The sequence below is a fragment of the Eriocheir sinensis genome, chromosome 39 (genome assembly GCF_024679095.1).
Source record: "Eriocheir sinensis breed Jianghai 21 chromosome 39, ASM2467909v1, whole genome shotgun sequence".
Taxonomy (NCBI): Eukaryota; Metazoa; Arthropoda; class Malacostraca; order Decapoda; family Varunidae; genus Eriocheir; species Eriocheir sinensis.
In genome coordinates this window covers 12,749,560-12,762,059 of record NC_066547.1, presented here as the reverse complement: position 1 = coordinate 12,762,059, position 12,500 = coordinate 12,749,560, and the positions used below count along the sequence as shown (strand labels likewise).

General features: G+C 43.1%; 1 protein-coding gene across 4 annotated transcripts in view; it reads left to right on the top strand.

Moving 5' to 3' along the window:
• LOC127009012 (serine/threonine-protein kinase tricornered-like) overlaps positions 1-12,500 on the top strand; it is a 128,299-nt gene that overhangs the window by 31,620 nt on the left and 84,179 nt on the right. For all 4 annotated transcript variants that reach the window (XM_050881592.1, XM_050881594.1, XM_050881591.1 and 1 more), the window contains exon 2: positions 2,963-3,779. In XM_050881592.1, coding sequence (XP_050737549.1) covers positions 3,704-3,779 — 76 coding nt within the window. In that variant the 5' untranslated portion in view covers positions 2,963-3,703. The remainder of the gene's footprint in view (positions 1-2,962; positions 3,780-12,500) is intronic.

The window sequence follows — 12,500 nt, the reverse complement described above, 5'->3', positions numbered from 1 at the left end:
TGATAGTGGTGGTGGTAGAAGTGGTGAAAGTGGTGGTAGTGGTATGGTAGTTGTAGTTATATCATGTGGTGGTGGTGATTGTTTATTTTGTTAAGTGTTCTCGACTCTTGATAAATTACACGGTTTCAGATTTTCCCCAGCTATTTTTTTCTCTCTCTCTACACTGCATTTCTCACCCCATGCATTTTCATCATTGTATAGGCAAGTCCCTTTTTCATCACCATCATCGTCTGTTAATTTCTCCTATCTAGTGGTCATTGTCATGTTAAAGTGATGCACATGTTTATTTTTTTCCTTCTCATAACGTTTCTGAGTACACACCATTTTTTTTATCGTAAGGTCCGTGGTTTATGCTTGTGAGTAATGCTTGGTGTGTGTGTGTGTGTGTGTGTGTGTGTGTGTGTGTAAGGGAAAGCAGATGAGCCGTCACCGTCACGTAGGCCACGTCACTTTTTTTTCCACTTTTCAAAAATCATCGTTGCATTCCGAGTCACTTTTTCCCCGCACTTTTCACTTTCTCTCCATCCTCAACACGGTTTAAGTTGGATTGTTTGTGTTTACTTATTTTCGTATTATCTATCTTGTTGTTTTTTTGTATTATGTGGATATGAATAGCAAGACGAATCAACAGCAGCCACCTTACTTAATAACCATGGAATACAAAATTAATGGAAACTAACGAAGACGAACGTTTATTTATTTGTTTTGTATTTTGTTTATGTATAGGAAGATGAATCAATTTTAGCATCCTTCCCTATGAACGATGGAACAAATAATGAACGCAAACTTAAGACAACACTGATATTTATTCTTTCTGTCACTTGCTTTAAATCATTTTCATATTGCTTCATAATCTAGTGTGGAGTTTACTTTCTTACGTAACTGTACTTCTTTTGTGTTTGCTCGTTCGCAACCGTACTCCTCTCCTTCACGTCCTTCTTATCATCGTAACTTCAAACCGTTTATGGGGCTTCCTAACCACACAGATAGAAGAAATCCAACACCCTCTCAAGACATCCATAAGAAGAGCGTATAGCGTTTGCGTACCCTTCACTCCATATTATTGTGTCCGGTATCTAAGGAGGGAGGGAAGCTCTCTCTCTCTCTCTCTCTCTCTCTCTCTCTCTCTCTCTCTCTCTCTCTCTCTCTCTCTCTCTCTCTCTCTCTCTCTCTCTCTCTCTCTCTCTCTCTCAGTATCAATAAAGATCACTATCATTTTGAAGTCTCAGAAATATTCACAAAGTAGGATAATGGTGTTATATTACTCCATCAACTGAAGATAACATACTTTAAGTGGCACAGCGATGGAGACCAATTTATCGAACGAACTTAGTGTATACCGCATCATCCAACACACACATACACACGCACACATACTTTCCCATATAAAAAGTTTCCCATTGTTTGAATGTTCACCAATATATATCACAGTTACCTACATGCTCGGGGAGGCGCTGTGTGTATTTTCCTGATATTTCCCTCAGTTATTTAAGGGAAAGACGGAAAGGCAGAACACCCCCCTTAATGTTGCTTGCTGTGCTGGGTTACAAGGAGCTATTGTGCAAGTCTGGCTGCGAGTTATTGCGGGAAAATTAATTATGTAAACAATTAACTTAGAGGAGGAGGAGGAGGAGGAGGGAAGAGTGCTATGCAAGGGGTAAATACGTGCAGTGTGGAAGGATGAGAGGCTGATAAAGGCGTGTCTGTGAAGTTAAAGTGTCGAGAAAACTTGTGCTGGTGAATGAAGATGTTTACAAAGACAGATATTTAGAACGTTGGGAAAAGGGTTACTGGGTGGATTCTGGTGGCGGAAAGGAGGTTGTGTTTGGGGAAAGGGGTTTGGTTGGTGGGAAGGGGTTTGGGATAGCGAGGAAGTAGGTTATTTTGGCGGGAAAGGAAGTTCAAGTGGAGGAAAGGGGGTTGAGTTGGCGGGAAGGGGGGAGTGTTTGGCGGGAAAGGGGTTGAGTTGGCGGGAAGGGGGAGGGTTTAGCGGGAAAGGGGTTGAGTTGGCTGGAAGGGGGAGTGTTTGGCGGGAAAGTGGTTGAATTGGCTGGAAGGGGTTGCGTTGGCGGGAATGGGGTTGTGGTTTCTAAGAGGAGGATCAGTGAGGTAAGGACGTGTAGAATAGGGAAGAAGGGATGTGCATTGGGTGTGTTGAGGGTCATTGTGTTGTGTGTGTGTGGGTTGAAGGGAAGAGGGTGGAGAATGGAGTAGTGGAGGGGTGGTTGGGCTATTGTTGGGGTATTGTTGGGGTAGGGAGGAGGACACGTAAGCTGAAGGTTGTGGGTGTATACAGTGCCATTGTGTGTATGTGTGAGTTGAAGAGGTGAAGAGTGACAGTGACGAAGGGGATATGTCAAGTGGGGAGGTGTACTAGCGAAAGGGGGAGGAGGGAGAGGGTGTAGCGTAAGGATGGAGAGAGGGAAGGTATATATAGGGCCATTGTGTGTACAGGGGGGTGAAGGGGGGGGTGACCTGGTTTCTGGTGAAGGATGGGACAAAGGTATAAGGGAGGGACTGTCCGTGATAAGGATGCGTCTTAGGATATCCATGTACACGTTGATTTGTTGTGCAAGGAGCCAAGGACCCTTTCTCTCTCTCTCTCTCTCTCTCTCTCTCTCTCTCTCTCTCTCTCTCTCACCAGACCGTGGAAAACCGGTGCGGCGCGACACTAAAAATAAAATAAAAAGTCCTAGAAAAGAGAAAGATTAGTTGTTGCAGAGACGGTTATGTTTAGTCTTATTGTGAACCAGTTTGCTAAAGGTCGGGTCAATACGGCGAGTGTGTGGAGTGAATGTGGATCAGTAACCTGTGTGTGTGTGTGTGTGTGTGTGTGTGTGTGTGTGTGTGTGTGTGTGTGTGTGTGTGTGTGTTCGTTCCTCAAAAGCATTTATCTATTGTTCGTAAAGAGAAATCGTGTATTGAATTGTTTGTATTCATGCTCTTCGTTTATTTATTCTAGGTTGTTATAAGTTTACGTACAGATATTACGTACACAAACCAAGAACAAGATAAAAGAAACTCAGTGTGTGGGTGCATTGCTCACACTTTGGATAACCCGAGCAGTGAGTGAAAACGGGAAGGAAAATTAGGAAAGAAGGAAAGAAAACCATCATCAGTATATACAAGGAAAACAAAAAGCAAGCAAACATTCGCAATAAGAAATTCCCAACGTGCGTACAGTGAAGTCACCGTTCTGGGAGTGAGTGTTCGTGGAGTGGAGTGAGTAATACGGTGGAGGAGAGCAGAGGAGAGCGGAGCAGTGTTAGTGGTGGTTCTGCCGGTGGTGTGGTGACGTCCAGTGTTCCTGCTGTGTTCATTGACTGTGGGAGTGTGTCTGTGTGTGTGTTGAGACTCCGCCTAGCTACAGCCTCCCCGTGATCAGTCTCCGCCAGCCACCAGCCAGTCAGTCAGTCAGTCAGCGCGCGTTGGTGCCGGTGCAGTGACCATGGTGCCCACGAGTGCCTGACTAGCAACCACGAGCGGCCCTTGCCTACTCGGGGCGAGGGAGGACCCGTGCAAGAAGATAGGTATTGCACGAGGTGGCGGTGGTGGTGGGGGAGAAGGAGGCCGAGGGGGAGGAGGAGGAGGAGGCGGGGGCGGGGCAGCGGGGAAAGGTAAACGGGGCACCAAGAGAGTAAGGGACTTTGGCAGCGGGCGTCTGTGCACTTATGCCCGCGGCTGGTGCCTCACTCTGCCTATCATGGACTTCTGGCAGCACTTCTTCGGCCTCTCCCACGAGAACAACAACGTCCCCGTCGTCCACTCAGCGCCCGCCGGTGAGTACACACACTTGTCTGCACCCGAGGGAGGCATGGAAAGCAGAACACTTGAGCAACGGGACCAGAACAGACTTGACATAACAGACCAACTAACAAAGGCAGAACAGACCAAACGTAGCATGAGCAGAACAGGTTATTTTTCTTAACAGACTTCAACTACAATGGCAGAACGAAGACTAAACTTAAGCAGAACATATTATTTTACTTTGCATAACAGACTTCAACTAACAAACGCAGAACAGATTATTTTACTTAGCATAACAGAATTCAACTAACAAATGGAGGACAGACTAAACTTAACTTGGGCAGATCAGGAGAACATATAAACTACCAGAATAAAACACGTAAATTAGAATAGTCTACCCTCGGTCACCAAGCCAAACAAATGCAGAGTGATTAGAAACAAATAAATAACCAATAACCTAACTCATATCCCTTTGGAGTAAAAAAAAAAAAAGAAGCAAAAGGTAGATATAAACTAGCCATCCAACTAACCAAAAAATAAAAATAAGGCAAAAGAAAATGACCCACAAGTGTGTATACCGTTCCATTAAGTAATAATGAATAGTAAATATCCAATAATTAACTTCTATATCCCTTTTCAAGTAACCAAAAAGGACCAGGAAGCAAAATGACAAGCAAAAACCAGCCAGCGAACTAACCATATATAGAAATAAGGCAAAGAGAGTGACCCACATGTGTATATACAAGCAATAGTAAATAGTAAATAGCCAATACTTAACTTCCATATCCCTTTCAAGTAACCAAAAAGGACCAGGAAGCAAAATGACAAGCAAAAACTAGCCAGCCAACTAACCAAGTATGGAAATAAGGCAAAGAGAATGACCCACAAATGTATAAACCGTTCCATTAAGCACACACACACACAAAAAAAAAAAGAATAGCCGCGCTCACTTCCACGAACTATTAACTCTATCCAGGTGTGCCGCGCGGAGGTCATGCCACATCACCTGGTTACCTTTGATGGACTTACCTGGTGGCGAGACTAATGATGTGTGTGTGTGTGTGTGTGTGTGTGTGTGTGTGTGTGTGTGTGTAAAAGTGCATATATTGTGGTGTTGTTATGCGTGTTTCCTTTTGATGTAAGGCTGAACGTGCTGTGCTGTGTGTGTGTGTGTGTGTGTGTGTGTGTGTGTGTGTGTGTGTGTGTGTGTGTGTGTGTGTGTGTGTGCTGAGAGCTGAAAGGGGGGTAGGAACATTTTTTTTTTTTTCACGTTCGTGTGCATGTGTTTGGTTGAATGAGAGAGAGAGAGAGAGAGAGAGAGAGAGAGAGAGCATAGGAGGAGAATGGATGTATAGTAAAGACTCGCCAAATATCAAAGAGGAGGAAGGAAAGAAAACACGAAATTGAAAAACCGAGAGAGAGAGAGAGAGAGAGAGAGAGAGAGAGAGAGAGAGAGAGAGAGAGAGAGAGAGAGAGAGAGAGAGAGAGAGAGAGAGAGAGTAATGGACGCAGCAGGGTTAGGCCGCATGTAGGTCAGTGGGGTAGTTCGGGGAGTGAGTTGAGAGGAGGAGGCAGAGTGCGGGAGAGGATGCTGGGGAGTCAGTAGGTATCCCTGGTATAACTCATCTCCTCCACTCCGGCCTAACGATGCCATAACTAACGCCTGATTTTTCTTAACATCGTATTAGTCTTCTTCAACGATGTGGCTGATACGTCTTTTTTGACCCGTTTTTGAAGGCGTGGTTAGTTGGTTTTGTTGATTTTTTTTTTTTCTTCTTTCTACGACTAAGTTTGTACACCGTCGACTTAACTGTGAGAATCCAACACTTCTAACTATCTCCGTCTCATATGTAGAGTTAGAAAATAAAAAGCCCAACTAGCCACATAACTTGGTAAATGCTAATACTACGGTTATGAAATGTGGTACAACGCTATCCGAAACTTCTCAAAATAATGCTAAAACGGGCAAAACCAACGCTATCGAAAACTGTTAAATTTAATGCTGTCGAGAACTGCTTAAATTAATTCTCGACAACGAAAACTAATACTGTCGAAAACTTCTAAAACTAATGCTATGGAATACTGCTGAGACTAATCCTATCAAAAACTTAACTTCTTTCTCTTCCCATTAGTGTATTAGGACCTTGGAAGAGAGGGAGAGGTAGGAAAGGAGGAAGGGAGCCGTGTGTGTTGGCGTGGGTGTGAGATTAACTTAGAAGGAACTTTGGGTAATTTGCGAGTGTAACTTGAGAGGGAAAGAGGATGGAAGGAAAGCGTGTGTGTGGGTGTGGGTGTATGCGAGATTAACTTGGAGATAACTTTAGATAATTTGCGAGAATAACAAGAGAGAATTTTTAGAGGATAAAAGAAGGAAGGAAATTACGTGGGTGTGGGTGGGTGAGTGAGATTAACTTCGAGGTAACTTTGGGGAATTGGCGAGCATAACATAATAGGAGAGAACCTTGGGAGAATTTGCAAGGATAATATAATGAGAGAGAAAACTTTGAGAATTTGTGAACATAACCTAATGAGAGAGAACTGTTGAAACTTAGCATGAATAAAAAAAAGGGATGTTTAAAGAAATGGCCATGTTATGTGTTAATGCAATGTTCAAGTGTAGTTTTAGCTTAGTGTAGTTAGAAAGTGTACAAGGGTGAAGGTGACGTAGGGAAAACATATTGAAGGTCGTTTTAAGTTGGGAAATTATTTACATTATTAGTTGTAATTTATTTTGTTATATAAGGGAAATTGTGTGAAGGTTTTGCTATCAGACTTGTAGAGAAGACTGTGTGTGTGTGTGTGTGTGTGTGTGTGTGTGTGTGTGTGTGTGTGTGTGTGTTTTACCGCTTGCCAGTTCAAGGTTGCATAACGCACTGGCCGACATCCTGTATTATTTAACCTTTACTACAAACGTTCTTCACTGCATTGACATTTGTAAAGAACGGTCTGGCCAACGTTAGCGAGGTGTCTGTTGAAGAGGAGGAGTTATTGCTAGTGTTGTTGGGGTGGTGGGGAGGCTGAAGGAGGAATAAGTGGAGGCATTTTGTTTTTATTCAGGGAGGGGAGCGTGAAAGGAAGGTTGGTTCCTGTAATGAGGGGAGTAAAGACATTAAATATGGTTGGATTTACTTACGTAGGGTGAGAGAAAGAAATTAATATGGTTGCCTCTACATGGGGAAAGATTAGTTAGGTTAGTTTTACACAGAGGAAGAAGAGAAAGAAATTGAATAGATGAAAATAGAAGAGAAAGAAATTAATATAGTTACTTTACATAGGGGAAGAAGGGAAAAAAATAACTAGGAGAAAAAATACATACGGGAAGAACGGAAAAAAATAACTAGGAGAAAAAATACATACGGGAAGAACGGAAAAGAATAACTAGGAGAAAAAAAAAATACGGTTGACTTTTCATGGGAGAAGGAGCAAGAGAGAAAAAGAGACTGTAGCAACTCGGCAATAATCAGTCATCAATGCCGTCACGTAAATGATTAAAAGGAACAAAAGCCAAGTAGAATAAAAATACTAGATCGTGGTCGCCGCAACTCAAATTAAATCATTGAGGTCGCTGGAGTGTTGCATTCATAATAGATTCACGGGAAGGCTTCAGACAATCGTGGGAAGGTTTTGTTTTCTTCATTGTGTTGTTTTTGGCCTTCACGTGTTTTGCTTGCATTTATGATTTACCTGTTTTCGTGTGTGATTAACCTATATTTACCTTTTCGTTTTAATTACCCAGTAGCCTACCTGTTTTTTTTTTTCCCTTTTTTTTTTTTTACAGCAAAGGAGACAGCTCAAAGGCACAAAAAATAAAACTATAATAAAAAAAAAGCCCGCTTCTTTTATGTTGTATAGAACTTATTTTTCATCTCGTTACATCTATTATTTATTTCCTTCATTATTAACCTATTTTTTCACTCCGTTTATGATTTGCCTGTTGTTTTTTTCTCTTTTGTAATGTCCTTATTTTTTCCATTTCTCTATTATTTACTTATTTCCGTTAAGATTTGCCAGTTTTTTTCCCCTTTCGTTTATGATCACTAACCTGCCTTTTTTTCCCTTTTTTATCTACAAATGTCAACCTTGTACTGTGGTCACTTTTCTCCTCTTTTTATATATATTTTTTCTCAGCTCCCATTCTCTCTCTCTCTCTCTCTCTCTCTCTCTCTCTCTCTCTCTCTCTCTCATCAAGTCGACGGTTCGTTGTGGAAAGGTTTTGGGTGTTTCCTTGTTTTGTCTGTTTTGCCTCATTTTTGTTTCTTCAGCGTCACCTTGCGAGTAGCCTTCACACCTTCTTGTCTGTCTGTCTGTCTATCTATCTATCTATTTATCTATCACCCTTTTTCCTTCTTTCCTTCTTCCTTCACACTTTCTTCACAGCCGTCCTTTCCTTCCTCTTCCTCACTCAATCCTTCATAACCAGACAGCCACTCCCTCCCCCTCCTCCTCTTCCTTCTCCTTCTTTTCCTCCTCCTCTCCTGTTCCTCCTCCTCCTCCCCTTCCTTCATCTCCTCCCAACTAAAAAAAACTTCCACCACAGCCTTAGCACTGCAACACACACACACACACACACACACACACACACACACACACACACACACACACACACACACACACACAATAACATTTCACAACAAGGTCACACAGGAAAACTTGAACGTATACGATATAAATGCTCTCAAAGACTACATTGACACACACACACACGCACACACGCAGTCACGGGGTCTTGGCAGCGAACAACAGCATCAAGAGGGAGAAAGTTGAGGGAGGTCACTGCTAGATCGAAAGAGTCTTAATTTCACTTCAGAACACGAGATATATTTACCTAACCCTGAACCAGCCAGCACCACTCTTCCCCCTCCCCTCCTCCCCCCATCCTTCCCCTTCCCTCACTCCTCCATTCACACTCGTCTCCCCTCCCCCCTCTCCCCCCCTCATACAGTTAATGCATCCCTTTATTCTCTTCTACTTTCTGAAATGTTTATGTTGATTCTATGGTTGTTGTTGTAGTTGTAGTTGTTTTGTTATTGCTATTATTTGTGTTATTTATTAATGTTGCTGTTATTGTTGTTTTCATTTGTTTCTTATTCCCATTTTCTTCATCTTGTTGCTCTCTTTCTTTTTGTTTTTCTTTTTCCTCTTTTCCTTCTTGTCTGCTAAGTGACAGACAAGGGCAGACAGGTGTCCTCTCTCTGTGTCGTTATGATGATGATGACGACGATGATGATGATGATGACCTTTCCGTTTTTCTCATTTTCTTCTTGCCATCAGATTCGCCTCTTCTGACTTTCACTTTTCTTCCTCCTGGCGTGATATATTTTTGGAGGATATTCTTCTAAACTTGAAAAAAAGAAAAAAAAAGAAAAACATGACCTACTCTTTGTATTTCCGCTTGTGACCGAAATTTATGTAACAGAGAGAGAGAGAGAGAGAGAGAGAGAGAGAGAGAGAGAGAGAGAGAGAGAGAGAGAGAGAGAGGGTGAACACATGTATGGGTGAAAGAGGATCGACATATAAGGGATTAGGAAGTGTTTGGGAGCAGGATCTCGTGATGGCCAGATGAGAGAGAGAGAGAGAGAGAGAGAGAGAGAGAGAGAGAGAGAGAGAGAGAGAGAGAGAGAGAGAGAGAGAGAGAGAATATCAAACGGAAAGGTGAAGGGAAAGAAACAGAATTGTGAGAAAGGAAGAGGAAAGGAGACAAAGGAGAGGAAATGATTGTGATAAAGAGAATACGCAGAAATGGAAGGAAATGATAAGAAAGGAGGTACGAACAGATGAAAATTGGAAGAAGGAAAGTGAGAAGGAAGAATAAAGGAAACGGGACAGTGGACAGGGAAAGCGTGGAAAAAGAAAGACAAATAGGGAAGAGAGAATTGGGAAGAGAAGGAAAGTGAGAAAAAGCTAAAGGGGACAATGAACAAATGAAACGAAAGGGAGAAAGGAGGACAAAAAGAATGAGGAAAAGAATCTGGAAGGGGAGAGTAAAAGAAAAATGGAAAAGAGAAATGAAGGAGAAGGAAGAGGAGGAGGAATAAGAAAGAGAAGGAAGAAAGATATTGGTGGAGAAGAAAGGGAGGGAGGAAAGACCGAGGAGGAGGAGGAGGAAGAGAAGGGAAGTAAAATTGGTGACGTTGGTTCCGGGGTCATGAAAATACTCCCTGGTTGGTCTATATCTCCCTTCCTCTTCCTCCTCCTTCCTTTTCTACCTTCCTTCTCCTCTCCTTCCCTCTTCCTGGTGTTTGCTTACGTAACCTTGTATCACCACCACCACCTTCACCACCACCACCACCACCACCTTCAGGAGTAATAATTCAGTCCGTATTAACTTTCACTAGTACATTAAGCGTATTATCACACTTTTTACGTCGCCCTGAAGGAAAGCCTCGACCTCAGTTTAGCTTCGTCATTCTCGCCTCAAGGAAGGAAGGAAGGGAGGAACGGAAGATAACAAACTTGGCTTCCTTGTTCCGCTTTGTTTTACTGTACAAACAAACACAAACAGACACAGAGCACTGGTTGGATGGTGAATGCTAATGATGGTAATTAGTCAAAGGCTTAGTTAGAAATAGTAGTAGTAGTAGTAGTAGTAGTGGTAGAAATAGTAGTAGTATTCTTTATTGTCTGAAGTAGTGGTAGCTGTTGTTGTTAGTAGTTGTGGTTATTGTTGTTTTTGTTGTAGCAGTAGAAATAGTAGTAAATTTGAATGATGTGGTAGTTAACTTTTTTTCTCTATCTTCACACACACACACACACACACACACACACACACACACACACACACACACACACACACACCTGCTGGCGGTTACGAGTCCAATGCGTGATCAGGCCGTGGTGAATCACACACACACACACACACACACACACACACACACACACGAACACACACACACCTCCACGAGACATCCAGGGGTCGCTTGTGTGTGTGTCTCGTAATTACTGTGTTTCCTCGTAATTGCCTCCTTAATGACTGGCTCGCTTTTTGTACTCCCCCCCCCCCCCCCTCCTCCTCCTCCTCCCGACTCTCCCACGCACCATTACGCTCATTACCCGACCCTGAGTCTTCCACGTCTTGTTGTTGTTGTTGTTGTGTTTTTTGTCGTCACACTGAAGCTGTAATTGGTTTTGGGCGTCTGGTGTGGGTCGTTAGGTCGTTAGGTGCGGGGTGGGTGGGGGTGGGGGGATGGGGAGATGTTTAAAAAGAGAAAGAAGAGGAAGAGAAGGAAAGATTTTGATTGGGGAAGCTTTGTTAAGGATTGGGTTGGATTAGGTTGATTGGTTTGATTAGTTTCCGATCGGTTTAGATTTTTTATTTATTTTTATTTTTATTTTTTTTGCAGCAAAGGAGAAAGTTCAAGGGCAAAAAAAAAAAAAAGTAATAATGAAAAAAAGCCCGCTACTCACATTAGGATTAAGATTAGGTTAAGATTGTTTTCATCGGTTTAAATTAGTGTTCGATTGCTACGTATAGATAAGTTTTGTATCGGTTTTGATCAGTTTTCTATTGGTTCGGATTAGTTGAAGATCGTTGTTTGTTAGCTAAAGAAAAACTGGTATTGCTAGGTGGCTAAGATTGGTTTCGATTAGTTTAAAAAAAAGTTTGGATTAATTTCCTGTTGGTTTGGTTTAGTCCAGGTTTATAATTGATTGGCTATTAAGCTTTTTGCTTTGGTTCAGCTCATTATTAGTTTGGTATTGCATTAGATTAAGTTAGTTTAGGTTAGATTGCGATATTTTTTAGGACTATTCCGGGTTCCTGAGGTAATAACACCGTCGTGAATCAAACCCACACTGGCAGATATGAGCCGTGATTTTCCCGTACCGTTTCCGTAGACAGCCGCCATCTTCATTCTACCTTGCGTGTTCCTCGGTCATTCCATTAAGGTCACATTCGGAAGATTAAATTAGCATACATTAGTTTCCCCAAGTCACGTCGGTGGTCGGGAGAGTCAGATCAGCAAGTCGAACCCAACCTCAGTAATTCCATGTTAGATAAGCTTCAGATTCCTCATTCACGTCAGATTACATTCGCTAAGAGGAGGATCGGAACGGATAAAGACTCAGAGCGGATCAGTTAGGCTTAGGTCCAGATTGTTTTGGAACCTTTAAGAGCCTTCGCCCAAACCATCAAAGACGCCGCCGGGTTGGAGTCCGGTGGGTGCTTGGTGGGGGGAGGGGAGAGAGGGGGTGTGGGGAGCTGTTAGGCCGTGTGGTATCGCTCTGGGGTGTTGATGAGACAAGCTGCGGGGGAGAGGGTGGGGGAGGGTGTGGGTGTGGGTGGGGAGAAAGGGGATATGTATAGGAAGGGCAGTGGATGGGAGAGGAGGAGAATTTCAGTGGGTGGGCTTGTGTTGTGTAGTAAAGAGGGGGTAGGGGAAGGGAGAGAAGGGGGTGCTTGGGGAGAAGGGGATATATAGGAGGGGGTGTGAGGAGGGAGGGGAGAGTGTCAGTGGGTGGGGTAGTGTGTTATGTTGTGGTGAAGAAGTGAAGGGGAATGGAATGGGGAGATATGGGTTGGCTGTATGGTTTCGTAGCGGTAGGGGAAGGGGAGGAAAAGAGAGGTCAGGAGGTGTTAGTGGACTGTTATGGTGGGGAGAAAGAGAGAAGGAGGGGGAACTTTAAATGGGAGAAAGAGAGGGGAGAAGAAAGTGAGTGGGCTGTGGAGAGGGGAGAAGAAAGTGTGAGTGGGCTGTGGAGAGAGGAGAAAGAGAGGGAGGTGAAGTTCAGTTAGGAAAGAGAGAGGGGAGAAGAAA